Here is a 20,918-nt window from a genome sequence, read left to right on the forward strand (position 1 = left end):
AACTGGAGTAGTTTCGTTTATTATTACGTACAGTACAGACATGTCAAGAATCTGTTGCAACTTTACTACACTTCTGTTGGCCATTCTTTTGGTAACAACGTACACCACTTCTCTACAGGTAAAAATTATTCTTTTATCTTTTGCTTGTTTACATTATTAGCGAATTGAAATGTTTTTAATCAAATTATTCGATATAGATTCGGACGATTATTTTTTCGTTTGACAAAGATGTACATAGCATTAAGAAATCACTATAAAGATTTTCAATTGTACATAAGAAGTGGTGCATTGTAGTATTTATGTATTAAAACAATAATATCTGTTTAAAAGGATAGCAAGTTAATTTACTTAGTAACTTTTATCAGTGGAAAATTTGTGTCTTAAAAAAAATATTCATATTTGTCTATTTTTCATATATTTTATAAAGTAAGTAAATCAAATTTAAAAGTAAAAAGTTGTGAATAAAGATATAGTTGTACGTTTGGATCATTATCGAAAAATGCATAAAGCAATCAGTGATTAATTTTATGACGGGAAACAAGTCCTGAATTCGTATACAAACGTTTAGCATGTAACGTAACTACATTTTATCGAAGAAATTAATTTTATTTTAATTCTATTTACTAATTGTGCCAAAGCATTACCATGTGTTTTATTAAATAGAAAAAAGATGTTTTACATATTTATAAAAGTATCATTGCAATATACATATAAATGATTTTTTAATACACAATTTATACATAATTATGTCGTATATATTACTGTATATTTTTATTACATAAATGAGGAAGAAGCAAGCACGACGAATTATTTTCATACCGATTCTGTTATACCTGTTTAGCATCGAATAGTGGTCGAAGATCTCGATTACAATCATTACAATGAACACCAAAATTTCCAACCAGCGGTAAAGTTTGACAGACCAATTGTCGTGAAGGCTTTTGAGAAGCCAAAGAACCAACAAGATTTTAGCAAAATTCCTGGTATTCCGGGTGTAGACTTTCCTTTGTACCATACCGTACCTCCGACAAGTTTTTCCTGCGCACACGTTCCCTTCGTACCAGGAATGTACGCGAACGTGGAAACCGGTTGTCAGGTAATTTATTTAATTTCATCAATCGTTTTACAATTGATCATTGAAATATTTATATACACACACATATATATAACGCATTATGTAGACGGTGTCCGCGTAACGCGAGGATCAATAGGCTTTTCATGACAAAGCCAGGTCACCTTGGGTAACATAAATAGGACCTTATATTGTCTTTTTTCGTTAGATCGTAGACGGCTATGAAAACAGAGCATTTTCGGATCTTTTTTCATCGTCGTACGTATACTCGACATGCTTGAAGTGCAAAACATTTCTTGTCACATGCCGGCAGATAGCAGAAAAGTGACTCGCGTTACGTAACACATTCTGTATACTGTGTATATGTGTATGTATGGAGACTTTAAGAAAGACAGAAGAATTACTGTTGCAAAAAGCACATCTAAGGAATAAAGTAACTCTCTGTAGCGAAGAGATCATAGAAGAGATGGTTTTATCGATATTTTAGCGAAATTTAATATAGTTGAAAGTCGTGGTACTGTGATCAATAAACCGCAGATATTTATGCAATTTCACATTTTTGCGAACTTGCTAACAACATGGAATCCAAATACATATTTATTTCACACACTAATATTATGACAAATATTTTACGTTCAATATATTTTTTACATATTTTGCGGCCTTATGTTTCGCCAAAGTGCAGATAAAAATCCGCAGTCTGACGATCAATCGTACAAAGTATAAATCTTGCGAATAATAAAATCGATCCGAATCAGTTAAAGGATTTTAAATGACTACTATCCACATATACATACGTACATACATATGAATAGGTTTTTTAGTATATGATAATTGATAATATAAAAGATTTTATACGTACGAATGGTTTCAACGAATAAAAAAGTAATTTGTATAATATATTAGTTGGATTGGATAATTGTGCAGCGTGTCTCAAGAGTTTTTTTATGTGTAAAATTGATGATTAAAGTCATCTAACAAATTGTTCAATTATCTATTTGTTCTTTTTCTTTGTACTTCTTATTCGCTAATGTATCTTGTTAAAAGTCACTTTTGACCGCAATATGTAGTTCCTGCAACAGTTACCCTGAAGGCAATTCTATCGTTTCTATCTAGCTATGCATTCACTTTTTAGCCTTGCCTTATATGTAATCAACTAAAATTTCTTTCTTGTTCAAGGCGGAAACACATCTTTTAATTTGGCCCTAAAAGCGGAACGAATATTGTAATATTTGCGTTTAACCCAAAAATTTATTTTATTTCGATCATACGTGACATCATCCTTTTGTTCGTTCAAACTAAAGTTACCATTACCAGTGCATATGTTAAAAAGTGCATAAAATATTAGTAGATATCAGGAAAGAGATATAATTGGATAGTTAGATTTAAAAAAAGAATTATGAAATTTTACGTGTAAAACTCTTAGGCATATCTTGCCTATGGTAGAGCCTCGCTTATTCCAAATAATAGTTTATAATATTTTATTTTTGCAACATGTTAACTCAAATGATACGTTTGTATTATACCATTACACTATAATGTAAGAAACGCTAAGAAACTTTATTTACGTTTTAGGCATATCACATTTGTCACGATGGTCGCGAAGGTCATCAAGGTGCATCTTTTCTCTGTACTAATGGAACTCTTTTCAATCAACGGGAATTTGCTTGTGATTGGTGGTATAACGTGAATTGTGCTGATGCGCCAGCTTTGTATAGGTATAATCGTATATTTATTCTAATAAATATATTTGTGACGGTAAACATTATAGATATTTACCTCAATGTGAAACGAACACAGATTAAAGCGAGGCTTAGTCAAACTAACTGCTTATAATTTATTCTGATTTGAAGAAGTTAAAAAGTATAATGTCGTATTCTTCGGAGGATTGTCATTTTCATTTCTTTCGTATCCTCGATGCGTTATCTTTGTAAAAAAGAGTAGTCGAAGTATCCTCTGTCCTTGTCCTCTGAAACGGAATTGACGTTAACTGGAATTCCGCGAAATTTTGTATTTTCCAAAAATCTATGATCCTGACAAAGCCAATTAGCGTCAAATAAATCGTAGGAACTTCTCGTCGTACCAAAAATGCGGAAAAAATGTCGAAATTAAATGTTTCACAGCCTCGATGTTTAATAATTCGTTTTATCATTTTGTCAATAATTCTTATGTATTATTACATTTATCGTTTGCAATATTTTAATTTTTATAATTTAGATATTTTCATTTTGTTTGTTTTAGGTTAAATTTAGATCCTTTGAAGAACCCTTATATACCGGAAGAAAGAAAAGAGATAATTCGGAAGCAGAATATGAGAATCGTCGTGTATTAAAATTTCTAATCTATATCCTAAATATAATTTAATGCGTGCCAGTTGTACAAAGAATCACTAAATCTCTGCTGCATGATTTACAGCTTTTAGTAGAAAAATGTTTCTTATAAATGTAATTATTATGGCTATGCGACGTTTTCTTGTATTTTGCTATAGAGATCTTTCTAATGCAAACGAGAAAACGGCGAAGTAAAGTACGAGACATTTTCCAAAATTTGTCACGAATAATTATCGCTTTAGGTTCGCCAGTGTTCTTTCTATCATACATACGTTTCCAGGATTCTTAGTATATTGTAAATTATTTTCTTATAATTATATAAAACGCGTGAAATTTTTTAAAAGAAACACTTTTCTATCTTTAATATTACAATTGTTTTTATTTCACTTTCAGTTAACGCTTCGCCACATTCGGTATTAAAGTTTTCGGAAAATAATACAAAATATAAACGAAGAAACAAGTACAGAATATGATACGAATGACTGCTCTGAGCAGTATGACAATTCAGTTTGAATTAATCTTGCTGTGTTCTAAACTATACATATTTTTTTGCGCATCTTACACTATTATTTCCATATCGTGATATCGTAGATTGTAGATCATTAAACTCGTTTTCACGTCGATTAGGACACTGTATTTTAAAAAAGTGAATGGTAATATACATGCAAAGAACTGATTTTAAAAGAACTTTTCGTTTACCGTAACATGTACATTCTTAAACTGTTCTTATATTTTCTCATTCTATGTAACAGTGAACATAATTTGGACGTTTGTAATAGAGATGGTATATCTACATTTTCTTCATCGTATTAGTTTCGTATATTAATCATAACCGGACTGCGGATATTTATGCAAATTTGTATTTTTATGAAAGCCGTTAAAGAAATGGTACCTGGAAAGCAAAATTTGTTTCACCTACTAGGTATTATCGTAAGCGCTATATTTTAGATGTTTCACATATTTTTGCGTATTATGTGCATTCTGTGCATTTCGGTGCACCTTAAATTTCTCATAAATGCGTAAAAATCCACAGTCTAATTATAACGATTTATAATGGATATCTAAGTTATCATTACCTTTAATTCATTTATATCTATATTGCTATTCTAAGATTATTGAGATTTCGATAGAATTAAACGAATTATTTACACTCTACTGTATTCCACCATTCACAACGTTTCTTTACGTTACTAAATGCTGTTCCCGATGGACAAAGCGAAGAAGTTTTCGACCAACCAGAGCAGTTGTGGAAAACCTAGAAACAAAGAATCATCCGAATAATGTACAGTAATCCGAGTAATGAAAAAATACATACGATTATCAGATGATTCTTTATAAAGAAATAAGGGAGAGATATAGAACATTTTCTTTTCTGAAGCTTATTTTTTAGAAAAAATCGAGTTTGAAAGGAGAATGTAAAAAAATTGTCATTTTTGGAGTCACCTATGAACGAGATATTCTTGCAGGACATTTAAGAGCATCTCACAAGAAACAAAAAATGTTTTTTTAATCAAGATTAAATGTAACGAAAGGATAAACGTTCAAATTAATGTTTCTCGAAAACGAAGCCTCATGCAAGAAAATGTATTATCTTCTTATTCTTTCGTAACAGCGAAATCTATTAAACCTTAACTTGGAAAGGAAATTTTTGGAACGAAAAGCGTAATGAGCTATGTACTCACTTGACACTTAGTTTCAACATCGGCAAACATGCCTCTCCTACCATTGCACGTGAAACCAGTTTCTGGAATTTTGGTAAGATTCGTGTACCGAGAAATTGTATCGTCAGTATTCAGCTTGACATTTTGGTACGATGTTGCTTTCGGATTTATTTCGATGTTTTGCAATTCCTGCTTTCGAATACGAGGAGAAAAGTTTTGGTTCCTATTTGCGGCATGAGATCCAACGTGTCTCGAAGATCGCTCATGAAACTTATTTAAAAATCCTTGATAATCGGCGATGATCTGAAAATAAAGAGACCGTTTTTTGTACATTTTCGAAATTGAAACGTTGTCTGATATCCATCTGGAAACAAATTACGAATTTATGGATATGAGATACGACAGACACTTTGAACAGTTTCCTTAGTCATTTATAATTGTGAATAAACTATGTACGTAGGACGTGTTGCTCATTCGCTGCGACAATGATATAACTCAAAATTTGCAGTTTCCGAGTTATTATCTTACGTTGAGCCGAACCCTATAAGTGAGCCATCGAAACTTGCCACACAAGAAGACTTGTGTCGCTATTGGGTTTTTACATTTGCTCCTATTGTTTTGGTTTCAAAAGGAGTGTCGCATCTTGTACTGTCACGATATTGCTGTAAAGACGATGAAAGCTTCTTTCTTCTCTTTTATCATTAATAACGTGATATTTCAACTTACAACTTTATCTATGAAATAATACGCGTGGCTACTGTTAAAATTATTTTAAACGATAACGACACAACATTAAATAAATCTTGATCATTGAGAGTCATAGCTCAGAATGGAGGTAGCTTTAAGGATAAGTTCTTGTATTCGTTATATCAACTTACATGTTTGTGCCATTTCATTGTAATGTTCTGACAAAATTATAACGACCCTAAACGTTCAAACTCATTTTCCCTAAAATTATGCGCTAAACGAGCGATACGTTGATATGACGTTTCTTAGTCCTTTTAATGTTCAGATTCATCTCGTGACATATGAACATGCGTTTATTAGCCACCCTGTACGTTTAACTCTATTACGAGTAGAAGAGGAAATTACGTAAGAGAGAGCGTTTTAGACATATCGATATATGCAACGCGAGTGAGAGTAACATGACTTAACTACTGTTACTGTGAAAGATGCTCATGAGATTCTTGCTTGAAATCTGTTAAGAAAGGAAGAGGCGTAATAGTACGTTATTGGTGCTTCGCTCGTAATTTGCATACCGCGAGTGCAGGTGAGCGTGCACCAGCGAATGTACTATCGACTACAGTTTCATTCGCGTTTCAAATCCAAGATAACTAGATGATCTATCTTCTCGTAGCAGGTAATCCTAGAAAATTGTGGTTGGTTTCAACGAAGTAGGCAAACTAGAATCTCGTGTGTCGATATACGTTCTTCTTTCACAGATTGTGGTTTTGCACTCAAGTTGGTCGAAAAAGATATATCACACACGCACACATATACGTCTTATACAGCCTATAGGCGACCATTATAAATTTTATGATCTCTCATTTTATTCCTTGTTAAAACGCGTAAACGCTGGCTAGCTTCAATTTGCCATTTCTAATTCAATATTTCTATGAATTCAATCGTTTATCGAATTATGCAGGGAAATCATGTAAGACATTTAACTCTTTCTTTTCTTTCCGTGATATGTTAGATAACTTAATGTATCGTCCAAATATTGGTATTACGGTAGAACTGCATTTATATGAACCGCGTCTATCTGAACGAAATTTTAGTCAATGATCGATCGAAGGATAATTCGCATAACAGAGGCTCGTCCATTGTCCCCACTACCTATAACTTTTCGTTCACACAATAGGAGTTCACGTTCAGATAGATGAGTTGAACCAGCAAAAGTTTAGTTTAACAACGATGAAAATCGCTTACACGTATCCCGATGAGAACATCCACGGTAGGCGGTTCGGTCAAGCGAAGTGAAAATCTCTTAACCGGTACCTGACTTGACGTGATCTGACTAAACTGTTGCTAGTTGAATTCATTTATCTGAACGTGAGCTCCTATTATGTGAACAATAACAGATACTTAGTGGGGACAATCGCCGAGCTCCTATTATATAAACTATTTGTTCCCCGACAAATCCAGGCAAACAAAGTTCCACCGTGATTTCTCTCCTGGTATTAATTATACAAAGTAAACCTCATTCGCAGTTCGAACTATTTGTAACAATTGGTAGATCGCAGAACGTACACAAATGTCCAAATATTAATAAATATCCCGTATTTTCGTCGAATAGATAATTATGCACAAAAGAGGGCCTCAACTCTGATTTTGTTAAATTTGAAATACGTTGTGAGCAGAGGGTCTCGAGTAACATGCATTTTGTCCGAGATACGGGGTGATCATGGTTCAAAATGTTGAAGTGATCGCCACTTCTGAGAAAACTCTACATCTGGTCTTCGGTTTCTCAAGCGCTAAGGTCATCGATAGCGCGTAGACAAAAGAATGCGTCGATGACAGACCATAAGCGGTACACGTGCGACGTTGGTTTCGGCGGTTGTTTTAGTCTCAGGGTAACATTGCTAGCGAGAGGATCTGGATCAGCTTACATTGTATTCCACATTTTGTACTTTATTATTCACAATATATATACTTACAATACCTTACAATTTACCCACGCGTTTCTTTAATTCCACATACACCGAATAACCTTAACACAAAAGTTACGACACATTACAAGAAAAAAATGATACCTGTTAAATCACATTTAGTCTAATATAAACGATTAAAAATGAAATTGCATACGCGTTTGCACAGGATTGCGATCGTAATAGTGTAAGATACGATTAAGTTGATCCAAGTTAGATTCCATGGGTGGCTGGAAATTGAGATCTCTTTTTGTGCATAATTACCGTAGAATAAGCAATATAATATTTCAATCGTGCTCGCTTATACGACGCAACAGATACAGAGATAGTGCTGTGTTGGAATAATGGTGACCAACTATACGTAAAAGTAGACGCATAGAATATATACCTGGTGAGAGTTGAAAAGCGCTATGTTGTTGAGAATATAATCGTCGAATGGTTGGTAAATAGAATCCCACTCGTAGCGAATATTCCAAGTTGGTGTAAAAGTTTCTTCTAATAAATTGGCATTAGCAGGAATTACCAAAGGTGTTACGATAGGTTTATAAATTCCAGGTTTCGATGGTGGTACTATAGGTACAAATTGTCTGAAGCTCGTATAAGTTTGTGATTTGGAAAAATCCCGATGCTTGTTAAAGCGATTGTTCGTGTACTCGTGACCATTGAATCGCGAGTATGGCGTACGAATAACGTAAGTTGTGTCGATCGCTTTTGCACGGTTGTAATGAAATCTGCCTTCGGGTGGAACGTATCGTCCGTCCGGTGTCAGGTATACCTGCAAAGACGGAAAGATGCTCTTCAATTAATTTCCATTTAATCAACGAGGTGAATATTAAACGTATTGGTTAGTTTATTAAAGAGACGAGTGATAAAATTGTAATAGTCAATTATATTAAAATCACTTTAAGTACAAGTATAAAGATAATGTATACCGGTCGTAATCGTTGCTCGCTCAATACTATTGTTCAACTATACGCTCGCTACTCGACTATCTGACTCGCTATAATGACTTTCCTAGAGAGCACGTTCGTCTATTTGTATCGACCAGTGTCATTATAAGAAGTTCGAACGTAACGGGTTGACGATTACAAATAACGACGATAATATTTAGTCCGGAGTTCGTTTACCTTTGAATCTGGCAAACCAAAACAACGTTGGTATTCCAAGACACGATAATACGAGTCTCTCCCGATTCATACTTCAAAATTTTTCTTAACTTTCTTAACCTTTTCGCTTTGGCAGTCCAGTCCGCCAAAGTATTGTCAGTGAACGGAAGCGCGCGCCAGAAATGCGCACAGTGTGCGTGGTTACTGTATATACGTTTTCCCAAGTCTTAAATAACAATAATTCTTGTAAGAACCGTATATGAAATATCGTTTCACTGTCAATGGATTTAACAGATTTTTTAGCACGAAACAGTATACGATCGTTTGGATGTTTGAAATTTTGCTGTTGTCGTTTCAACAATGAGTAACTTTTAAGAAGTGATTGATCCAATATGTCAATAAAATCAACAGAAAATGTTCTGCCGATAACGAAAAAATATATTATTGACCACAGGTGGCATTGGTGTATACTAGATATATGGGGTGCCGAATCCAGGATTCGTCGCGTGGTCGCCGCCTATATGCTCGTACCCACAGGTCATCCTGCGCGCGCCGCCTATAAGCGACACCCGAAGCGAAAGGGTTAAACTAAGCATTTTTAAACTAAGCTCCAAGTATCATAATATTTTTGTATAGAATTAAATTTAGAATTAAAAACTGCATCGAACAGTATATAAAAAAGTGTACAGTTTCATTTAGAAAAACGTAAACATTTTTCCGAATACTGTATAATTTAGAAGATATTTGTGTGGATTATCTCGATTCAAATAAAGCAGCTTGTATAATATTTAGCATATAGTAGAGTGCAAAGTGAAATTTGTTTAAAACGTCAAAAATACCACTGACTTGGAAAGTGTTTAACCTACATTTTGTGTATTAACTTGTACATACCTTTATTACTTCTGGCATCGTTTGAACATGCTGAGTATGTTTATGCACACTTCGGGCATCCAAGACCACTCCATCAGGTACTGTAATACCTTCTTTGTTTAATCGATTTAACGCTAAACGATCAGTTCTAAAAGCTTCTTCTGGAATTTTACCTCCTAATGCTGGTAAGACTTGTTCTCTAAATATTTGTCTTTTCCGCTGTAAACATAAAAATTTGTTTGCGTATTAATATTACAAAAATAAAGTTTCTAAGATATTTTACTTTAAAATTACGCCATGAAAAATACGATTGAAATATAAACGATGTTACTATAAGGTTAGTTTGTGATCGTCTTTAGAGCAATATACTTATACATTAAACAAGTATTCAACTGATATAACATTTTTATAAAAAAAAGTTTTATGTACGTATGTAGTATTTTCTAATATTTGTAGTATAGATACCAAGAGTAATATACGATTACCGATAAACTAGTTATATTACCATTTGTAATTAAATCTAATATCGTGTCTGTGTATCTTACCTTTTCTGCAACAACGCATATCATTAGAAACGTGGCGGTAAGTATTAAACGAAACCAATTTTCTTTCTCGATTATTGTCTTCATTCTAATGGAAAATTGGTTGATTTTTTACATAATCAGAAACATTCGATTCAATTTCCTAAAATATTAAAAAAAAACATTTTTTTTATCGATACATAATTATGAAACTCTACTTGTTATTTAATTATAGTTGAGTACACTGCCATTCCAGGTATTGATATGTATTACTTTGATAACAAAATTGTATCACTTTATGAAAGTCATCAAAAATGACATCACACATGCAGTGGAAATAAATGTATTAGTACGTATAGAGGATGCCTAAGCTAAAAAGGATTATCCAACTATCTACCTTGTGTAATGTTGCGTGTAAAAACCTCTCAAGACAAAGCTGTGCTACTTCGAGGGACACGTGAATCGATGAAAAGAATTTTTCCTCAAGTTCGTTTCTTTCGGAAGATTTCAAGGTCATCGGTTTTATTTTTAAAATAGAGATCTACGTATTTGCTTGTCCGATGGATGTGATTTTCTATTCTCTATACAAAAGTAGCAAGGTACCTACGCTGGGAAGTTAGTTTAGAAGATATTTCGATTTTAATTTCATGAAGTGTAGCGGATGAAAGACGAACAAGACAAGTTTTCAGACACAAGTTTTGGTACTGTTGTATGGAAAATAGAAAATCGCGTTAATTGGTAATTATAAGAACATAGAATTAGACGACCTTGAGAAAAAAGATTCTTTCCACTGTTTCCAATGTGCTTAGATCAAAATACAATGATTCTATAAAATTTAAACTACGTATAAAGTCGTGCAGGCGATAGTACTTTACGATTATGCTACACGATGCTCTATATTTGTGCTAAAGTCTATAAACATATCTTGAATAGTTCGTCAACCGCGATGTAGACTGTTACATCAACCTGTAGTAAACGCGATAATAAACAGCAAGTATTATTTTATTAAAATCTATAATAAATGAATAATAATAAAATATATCATTTTATATTAACAGAAATTGAGATATTTCAATACGAGTTTCCGATATGATTACCATCCGCCCCAATACATTTCTACGAACGATGGACCAGCAAGTACCACTTGCTACTCATAAGTATGAATCATATATTCATTGTCGAGAAATCTTCAATTTAACGCGTAATGTTTGTTGCAAAGAGCATCGTAGGATACCCTTATACGTACGTTTAAAAGAATTAAAATTCAGTTAGGCGTGTTAATTTTAACGTGGCTGTTATTAAACTTGAAAGAGGCAAGATTTTAGAGAAAGCTTCAACTTTCAACGAAGGAACATTACGAGATCCGTGCTTATGGAAGAAGAAAGTTTTACATAAACGATAACTGATTGCTTGGAACGATATTCGTGGTTATAAAATGACTTTCACTCTTCAATGGCATAGATAATCGACAATGATGACGAAGATTACATTTTCTATCTGCAAGGTTGTTGCAAATATCCAAGATCGATCTCTGCAAATTTTATATCACTCTTTCTCATAAATTAAATTATACTAATTGCAAATCGATCATGAACTGTAATTTACTATCATATATTGGGTTGACAACTAAGTGATTGTCACTACCACCTAATGACAAAATCAGCAGTCACTTAGTTGCCAAACCAATAGGACAAACCCCACACTAAAATGATGGAAAAATTTGTCAAATTAAACGAAATTGAGCTTCGAACAATGCACGAGGTAATTACGCAAAAGAGGAAACCTCGATTCTAACGACCTTGAGCTTGAAATATACATGGTAGAGGGGAAGGGCACGAGTGACATATTTCATTGTCCGAAGCGTGGGATAGTCATGGTTCATAAGTTATGACAAACGGGAAATGGTACTTGTTACGTACATTTACTTCGATTTGAAATTGAATCTGCATTTGCATAGGATTGCGATCCTAGTAGCGCTAGATTCCCAACTCCTGCACCACAATCGTCTTACGCGCACGTCTCGGACAAAGGGCACGTTACTCGGGACCCTCTTGTCTACAACATATCGGAAAGCCAACAAAATTAGAATTGAATTAAAAATAGACGAGTAGCGGATCAAGGAATTTTTATTGGTGAGGACGAGGGCAGAGCGAAATGGGTACAACGTGCACTTGTCGTTCCTTCGCACAATTTGTAGTAACATGGTTTCTTTCTAGACCTCTTCTGACGATATTCAAGAGACGTTCTAAAGTTTCCTATACACCAGCTAGCACGCTCGCTGAGCGTGCAAGTCGTAAATAGCTTAGCCAATGTACATTAGCGACGCATTAAGTATATAATCGACAAGTTTTTCAGAATGTGACGTAATTTCTTTGTGTAATAGAAATTCGATTATCCAAACAATTTGTCCCCCTATTATTATTAGTTCGAATATGGGAGGTTCTACTGTAATTATTCTGGCTACAGAAGATACTAATTCGAAGCAAAGTGAAGGAATTGAATACTGCTCTGGTACATTCTAGTGGATTTCTTGCTACAAAGTTGAAGAATAATTGAATTACTTTTGCACTTGGGAACTGGATCAACTGCAGGAAGCAAAAAAAAGGTGAAAGTTTCCTTCGCAACGTAGTATTCTTATCTTTTATCAATTGCACCTTGAATGAAGTTGACACAAAGAAATTCAAAGACCGATTAAAAATAGGACGAGGAACAGCAAAATCGAGAAACTACGTACATATACCCCTTTAAATTCTAGTATAATTATCGTTAAAATATACATTTTGCTTTATTATGTTTTCCAATATGTGCGATGTATGGTTATTTAATGTAGACACTCGATTAAATGTAGGCGCTGAGTAACTTTCATGCGTGCACCTTTATACATGTATAGAGGCGTATATGTTCGATTTGCGCAACGAAATGACCACGTGCAAAGTTTGTTAAAAGAAATAAATTCATTTTCTTCTTCTTTAAAAATATCGAAAGGTCAACTATCGAACTTCCGATAATAATCTTTAGCAAATTTTGGAATCTTGGTATTCAACGATTATTAGTACCAGTAATTAGACGAACATCGTTCGATTTAATTTATTCTTCAATGATACGATATTATTCTATGCAATTTTTATGAAATTTAACGACGACATTATAAAAAATAGAACTCTCTTCCATTAACTTTTACACTTTTTAAAACTTCAAAATTTCGCATGCGCCATGAAATAGAAGATAAACTTATAAATAAATACGAACGATTTTTAACATCTGGCTACTGCTTTGTACAAATCATCATATTCTTCGTAGACTGCACTGTGCTACCACCAAACGTCATTTTCTTCGTTTATATCGTTCATGAATGTACCCGCAATATTTTCCTAATTTATTAAGGAATATCGTATGCTAGAGAAAGTCTTCGTTTCAATTGAACGGATGATTTTGTATTTTTGGTCGAGTTAGTGAAAGTAGCTTCGTCTTTAACGCTATTAAGGTCGCCTATCCTTTAATTAATTACGAAATACCATCGCTTCTCAAAGTGAATGAAACACGTTAGCAAATTGTTAAACATTGCGATAAGCAATATGTACTTTTCATAAAGATCTAAGTTTATCCTATCATGTTAGTACTTTTACGTTTTCGTTATTCGTCGTACGCGCGAATCCATTGATGGTCAACTTAAAATTAAGCCAACCGTGTTAGGAGAAGACACGAGGAGAAGGATAAAGAAACGCTAGAAACGTAAAAGGAACAAATCAATGCTTGGGAACGAATAATTAATTTCAATACTGTTCTTTTTCATCTCCTCCCGCCGCCTTCTTCTCTTTAAAGTTACTTTTTAGAAAATATTCCTCGCAACTGTTTAGTTGTACAGAATAGGGAAAAAATGTTTCGACTGATGAATGTTAATATGCAGTTCCATTTGACAAAATAGGCATGCCATCCATTCCAAGAAAACTCAATTAAAAAATTTCTTTTACTCGAGAAGGTTACACCCTGTGAACCATTTGACACGTGAAAAACTTTCGAAATTTACAATAGCTTCGGAGACAACTTGTCACGCTTTATCGCGAACATTCTATATATCTCATGTTATTATATTATTTATGTGGCTACTTTGTTTTCTGAATTTTTTAATGTCGAAATATCGGTACTTTACAGAACAGTCATAATTACAGCAAATATACTCATAATTTTCTTTAGAACGTTCTTCATCGTCTCGTTACCTAATCGAAGTCATTGTATCCCAGTTGAACGGAACTAGGAAACAGCATAATACTACGTAGGAGTCTCATCAAGTATATAACACGGTAAAAAGCCAACATCCGGCCTCTGTGTATTTCTTTATACTTTTCTTCCGAGCTTATGTTAATACGCATAGTATACGAGTAGTTTATACCTATCATTAGAAAAGAAACTACACTTTCGAGTATTTATTTGACTCGTAATCGAGTCTCTTCAGAAGACAAATTAATTAACTCTACTTTTCATTAATTTCTTAATCTCACTACGTAAGTAGTGCGATTGATATTCGATTCTCCAGAAACAAATGACTTATTTTTATAGGTGCGTTCATCGTGACAAGATAACATAAGTAAAATTCATAGAATTGGTCAATGTGACTGCTGAACCGCTTAACTATAACTTATTTATTTATTTATTTGTTTGTTTGTAAACATGAAAAAGAAGAGTCAGTACAAACCAAGTATAGAAAGTGCCGGTAAAATCTTGGAAGTGCATTTACCGGCTATTTAATTTGATTTTTGAAAACTTCACCATGAATAGCAACATGTGGTAATACACAAAACAGTTTGTCGAAAACTAAAAACGATATCGAGATTATCTGACCAGGTGCTATACTTTGCGAATTAAATCGTCGAACCGATGCATACACCACAACTTTCATATGTACACTGCAGCGATCGACGAAGAGACGAAGAGGCTGAACCAAGAATTCGAAGGGTTGTGAAGATGATACTGAACTCGCTTGTAAGAGTTCACCTGATGATATACCTGAGAGAACTGAAGCACGTGATTCGAGTTCAAAGTACTTTCACTGCTAGACTATAATAGTTCTGCAGCTTGTTCCTCTTCTTTCTCTTCTTCCTAATTCGCTTCTTTCTCACACTCACGGGCTCAACAACCTGAAACGGAGATGATCGACGCTGCGGTGATCGATATCCTGGGTCAATGACGATCAACTAGCTGGTTGTCCTCGTAAATAGATAGTTTCTCGTTGGAATTTATTTTACTGAAGGAAAGAGGAGGATAACGTAATAACGATAACGTAATAATAATATAATATATTAATTCGTGTGAATTATTAATGTAACTTTAGATTAAAGTAAATATAAAACAATATATTACGGCAACGGTATGATATTATTATGCAATAGTAAACAACGTTATAATGATAGCTTTCATAGCTTAAAATAAGATACTAATTAATTTTCAAGACGATACATTACAAGTACATATTATACGTACACGTTATTCTTCGTGAAGATGTAGATATGTAATTAGCAATAAAAATATAGATACAAATTTAAGTAACTACTACTTATATAATGATATAAATGTTATATACGCACATTTAACCGTATTTTAACGAAATACAAACTTAATCAAATTTGTGGCTTGGTGCAAAAGGTACCAACGTCAATATTAATAAAGTTGAGATATTAGAATTTAGAGGTTTGTTAAAAAATTCATTGTAGAATAATTTCTAATACAAAAGTTCCTGCTGTTTCAGATTTCTTTTCTAATACGAAAAGAGAGAATTAAAACGTGCTATTCGCTGGTTTTACGTTGACTTTGATACTTTTTCAAAAAGTTATAGTCATTTTTAGATAGAATAGGATTATCGTTTTTTATATAGGGTATTTGCACCTGTTGCACCAAGGTGCAGAGATATAATTAAGTTTTACTCGAAGCAAGCATTTGTTAGTTAATCGTCCCATAAACTATCGTTGCGATAACTTCATCGTTAATTCGTTATCGATAAAAGCATCAAGCGGAGGCGTACTAATACGAATCTTTTCGCATCGTGTACAATCCATACCTTCACAATGTCGAAGAAAGATGTGTATCGCTGCATCGCTGTTCTCCTCTTACTTTGCTATTTCCCACGGTGTGGCGACTTTTCCGTGAAAGGTATTCATGGAAACTGATACGCAAATTCGATTTCATAATGATCCGTAACCGTAAAGTAAGAAACCAATTATTCAAGTAGTCTGATCCAGCCATTGGTAATTTTATATAATGGTCAAACGAGCTATGATAGTCAAGTAGCACAGCGCATAAAGAGTCTTCAGGCTCTTTGATTTATTACAAGTTCTTGTTTTAAATTTCTTTTCCTTTTTTCGTATATTATCCTTGAGTCTTATAGGTCCTGTACAGACGTGAACGTTCGATAAATTGATTTAACGATGTTGCAACTGTAGCACGTATACGTTTATTCCACCGAAGAAACGTCGGTAATAATCGCATAAATGCAATTGTGTTATTTATATTTCATGGAAATTGCGAAGAATTCATAGATAGTCGGAGTAGGAGATCGATTGAACGTTTTCTTCGTAGTCTTCTAGTTTGATCGGATGAAGAATATTATATATATTAATAATAAGCGAACAACTTTATCGATAGCATCATTGACATACTAGAAAATTAATAGTTGTCTTGAGTTCGTGACTACACATATCTCATGCGAGTCGTGATCTCTTAACCGTGAGATAAAACGTAAAATAGCACATAGACTGTTACGAAACTCGAGCATCTGCAGTTTTGTTCTTTCAAGAATTATTATACCCTATCACGCGTTTACTATCCGTTTAATTTTTAAACTATTTTTCCACACTCTAAAAAGTAGCAAGTCTATAAAAATGAATTTTTTCATCATCCTTACCAAAGACAAGTGGTGGAGAAGATGGAAATTAAATCGAAGAAAAGAATTAAGTTCAGAAGAAATGAAATTAATAATTATACGCAAGTTTTGCTTTTTAAATAATTTCTCCGTCTAACAATTGCAATCTTAAAGAGTAATTTATTGTAAATTTTACCAAATAGATATACGGAAGCAATTTTGTTTAAGATAAGAAGTCGTAACAATTATTCAAATGTATGGAGCATGTCGCTAAATAAAAAGATGCTGACGAGAACTGTTCATTGTACCAGATTCGGAAAGAATTACCGCATTCTGGTGAAACTAGGAAGTAAACGAACAATCAGACGCAGTATTGTGAGGAGTAAGATAGCCTTGTCGTAAAAAGATGTTTCTATTCGAGTTTTCATTCTTGTTTATACATACAGCGGCTCACGAAAGTAGAGATGGTGTACACGACTTTTCATAACATCGTAGCTGATATCCAGACGAGCTCAAATCCAGACCTATAATACTATAATCTTCAAACGATTTTCAGTTCAGAAATCATCGGTTCGTTGATTCATCGGAGCATTAGCGTCTCAATTTTGGTTTAAGAATTTTAAATTCATAAAAGATATAACTTAGAAAAAACGAAGCTGGCACCCCGCTGGGGGTAGCCACCCACACGCTATATTTATTTTTATTTTATTTTGTTTTTTCACCAATAAGATATAACACTTCACCAAATGTCCATAAGGACAAATTGTAAAAAACCAAAATAAAATTTAAAAAAAAAAAAAAGAATTTTAAAGTTCGTATCTCGATAGCGGATTTTCCAAGTATAAGCTAGAAAAATATATAATAAAAAATGGAGGTACCTGTTTAAAAATTTTAACATATCTTTCGTAGGAAGCGCTTCGAACGTTTCAATGTCACGCAAAGCTCAAATACCTTGATCTTTTTTTATATCATTCAGGTTCTTTCAAATATTTGAGCAGTTCGAGATAAACCAGACTCACTGTATATGTATTGCATTGAATTTTCCATAAGGATCTAGTAGATATCTAATTAAATACTTGCATAACTATGGAAATACAAATAATTAGTTCTATCGTAAATGGAAATTGCTAAAGTTTCCATAATTTATACGCCAATTAAACGCTCATGTTGTGTATCTAGCTTCACGTTATAATAGTTGTAACGTGTTACAACGGTTGCACCATTATGCAATCTTAGTGCAAGCTTAATACAAAAAGATAAGGTTCGTACTTATATGGACTTTAAATATCACTTTAGATATCAGTGTATTTGTTTATTGTTATCTATTACTTATGTTTTATTCTTCGTAATCTAAACATTCTATTCTTTGTATTAAAAATGTGTAGCGGAAACAGTGAAAGTAGAAGAAAGCACTTAAAGAGATGTTAATTATATCTTTATTAAATGAATAAAATATATGCTGGATGTATATTTTAACTAATATAGTAAGTACAGTTATATTTCCTCCAGTCATCTTTACGATATTTATAATTAATGGAATTTCTAAAATTTTATTTTAAGACCACATTTATAATTTTTTTTTATTAGCGTGCAATCATTTTGATTGTCTATTTAAAAACATGTCTTACGCAAATGACGGAGACAAGCTATAGTCTAATTTCTCATTCCTAGATTTCTCTTCCCTTCTCTAACACATCAAGTTCGTTCACCTATGTACGATCTCATTTTAGACTTACACAGATTTAACATCAACTTAATATAGTCACGAACACGTTTTCAAATCCTCATACATAACGAATATTTTATGGAATATTAAATTTGACCTTTTCCTCGTTATTATTAACCGTATCAGTTAAATCTATATATTTTCGATTAAATATTCTTAAAACTATTATCGATGATCTTTTGAGCTTTTTCTAATAAAAGGGAGCCGATTCGCGATAAAACGAAAATGAAGAACTGAAAATTGCTGTCGAGGCTTTGATGTTATATTTAAAAATTGATCGGAATACTCCTCGAGTTAGACTAACTTCTGTACACGTGTGTATGTAGGGCAATCTAAGCGACGGGGTGTACAGTGATCGTCAAATTCGATGAAACAGCCAATCGCTTGACGTAGAAATATTTTATTGATTATAAGATTAAATTTTATTCCTATAATATTTTGTATTCTAATTTAAATCTAAAACAGCGAACCAAATAATACGAAAAATATTATAAAATTTGTACGTACATACATATAGTGAAAACAAGTATTTTGAAATTGAGCAAATGTTCAGATAACGAACTGTAATTAGGTGGTACTAGCTTGGCAAGGGTACAGAGGGTTTGTACGAATGGGGGTAGAATTTGATCACGACCTTGTTTTAAGGTTTAACATGTAGAATTTTTATTGCACACGAACACGGGTTAACATGTGATGGAAGAATGCGTACATTTACAGATGACCAATATAGACGATGTTCTTGGATAAAAATATAAAATACAACGATAATGTGCGACGAGACGAGAATTCCCTTCCGCGAGTCGATCGCGGACCGATACGACGGAAAATCCAACGGAATTGCTCGTGATGCGAGATTATTCGCGAAACATTTTGTCTTTATTACGTTCTAGGTTTTGTTTTCGGGTTTTTCGAGAAAAACGTACGTGGCTACCTTGATACTTTTCCGTAGAGAATTAAAAATACATCGAATGATATATAAAAAGATTTATACTTCCAGCTAAAGGAACGAAGGTCTCCTTGAATCTCGAAGTAGCGTCCGTTAAACAACGTCTGTGACCATCGCAAGATACGTCCTTCTCGAAACAAGGTAATTTTTATACGAAATACCTTCTCGAATAAAGTATAATTTAGGAGATATCTACGTGGATCGATCGAACCGAGACACCCGGTATATCTTAATTTCCAAAGAGTATATTTCTAGGATATTGCAAATCATGTAAAAAGCATTCGTTTCATTACAAAGTTTAGTGTAATCACCATACAAATACGTCATTGCGATTTGCGCTAGAAAGGATTTAGTTCGCTGATGCGTGACGGTACGTTTGTATAAGTAAATCACGATTTCAATGTAAATGTCAGCGATCGGAACTAAAAAGCATTTGTGATAAAAGATTATTGACGTAATAGACCGCTGTGAGGCAACAAAAAGTAGAAGCAGTTTGGGGGAAGCTTCGGGCAACGAATTATAATATTCGTATTCTAAAAGTTACCCGACAGTAAAAGATCAAGAAGTAATGGGAAAAGTTTGTATTCTTTAGTTACTCGTGTTTACCTTTAAATATTCAGCGAAACTCAAAATTTTAACAATTAATCTTCAAAATAATGAAAAATGTCACGCAATCGATACATTTAATTTTTACATGTACTTATATCGTGAATTTTTTCAAATAAAAATGTACGTCAAACGAGAGAAAGTACCCAAATGATTTTCAGATAGCTCAGTTTATTAACGTATGATATTTTACAATCTTTGCATCAGCGTGAGTTTGGTAAAACTTAGTGGTTTGCAATCAAATCATCTGCCAGCAAAATATTATTTGTCTTATATCATATTAATTAATCGATTGTTTGTCTTAATATTATATTCAGTAGCAACATTAGAGAATCGTTAAATCTTCACTGAACTGAAAATTTTCGCTTCGATCTTTGAATTGTTTTGACTTTTTGAACAAAGTCTCATTTTCTTCTCTATAGTATGGAAAGAGAGAATGAAGAAAAGCGAAGATGGATCTTTCGTTGGACATTTTATAAAACCTGATTTCCAATTTTAAAAACAATTTTATCGTATTTCTTGGACACGTTTGATTTTCTGGGATTCTCGAGGAAACATCCATCTTCATCCTCCTACTCC

At 33.4% G+C, this 20,918-nt stretch overlaps 2 protein-coding genes across 2 annotated transcripts; one reads left to right on the plus strand and one right to left on the minus strand.

The window, feature by feature from the left end:
* Positions 1-3,436, plus strand: LOC132909031 (uncharacterized). Its single transcript, XM_060963625.1, has 4 exons — positions 1-118; positions 842-1,096; positions 2,648-2,790; positions 3,314-3,436. The coding sequence occupies exons 1-4, from the start codon at positions 41-43 to the stop codon at positions 3,402-3,404; spliced, it is 567 nt and encodes a 188-aa protein (XP_060819608.1). The 5' UTR covers positions 1-40; the 3' UTR covers positions 3,405-3,436.
* LOC132909011 (uncharacterized) lies at positions 3,200-15,193 on the minus strand. The gene is made up of 6 exons (XM_060963587.1): positions 14,902-15,193; positions 10,233-10,371; positions 9,709-9,906; positions 8,100-8,486; positions 5,085-5,366; positions 3,200-4,657 (listed from the first exon to the last, which is right to left on the minus strand). Exons 2-6 carry the CDS (start codon positions 10,314-10,316, stop codon positions 4,544-4,546), a joined length of 1,065 nt encoding a protein of 354 aa, XP_060819570.1. The 5' UTR covers positions 10,317-10,371; positions 14,902-15,193; the 3' UTR covers positions 3,200-4,543.
* Between the last annotated feature and the right edge of the window lie 5,725 nt (positions 15,194-20,918).

This window comes from Bombus pascuorum, chromosome 7, assembly GCF_905332965.1.
Source record: "Bombus pascuorum chromosome 7, iyBomPasc1.1, whole genome shotgun sequence".
NCBI lineage: Eukaryota > Metazoa > Arthropoda > Insecta > Hymenoptera > Apidae > Bombus > Bombus pascuorum.

Excerpts from the sequence above, each read along its gene's own strand:
- LOC132909031 (XM_060963625.1), top strand. The coding sequence starts at position 41 with ATGTCAAGAATCTGTTGCAACTTTACTACACTTCTGTTGGCCATTCTT. Across the intron at positions 1,097-2,647 it reads ACGTGGAAACCGGTTGTCAG|GCATATCACATTTGTCACGA; the intron begins GTAATTTATTTA and ends TTTACGTTTTAG. Across the intron at positions 2,791-3,313 it reads GATGCGCCAGCTTTGTATAG|GTTAAATTTAGATCCTTTGA; the intron begins GTATAATCGTAT and ends TGTTTGTTTTAG.
- LOC132909011 (XM_060963587.1), bottom strand. The coding sequence starts at position 10,316 with ATGAAGACAATAATCGAGAAAGAAAATTGGTTTCGTTTAATACTTACC. Across the intron at positions 9,907-10,232 it reads TATGCGTTGTTGCAGAAAAG|CGGAAAAGACAAATATTTAG; the intron begins GTAAGATACACA and ends TTATGTTTACAG. Across the intron at positions 5,367-8,099 it reads CGCTTTTCAACTCTCACCAG|ATCATCGCCGATTATCAAGG; the intron begins GTATATATTCTA and ends CTTTATTTTCAG.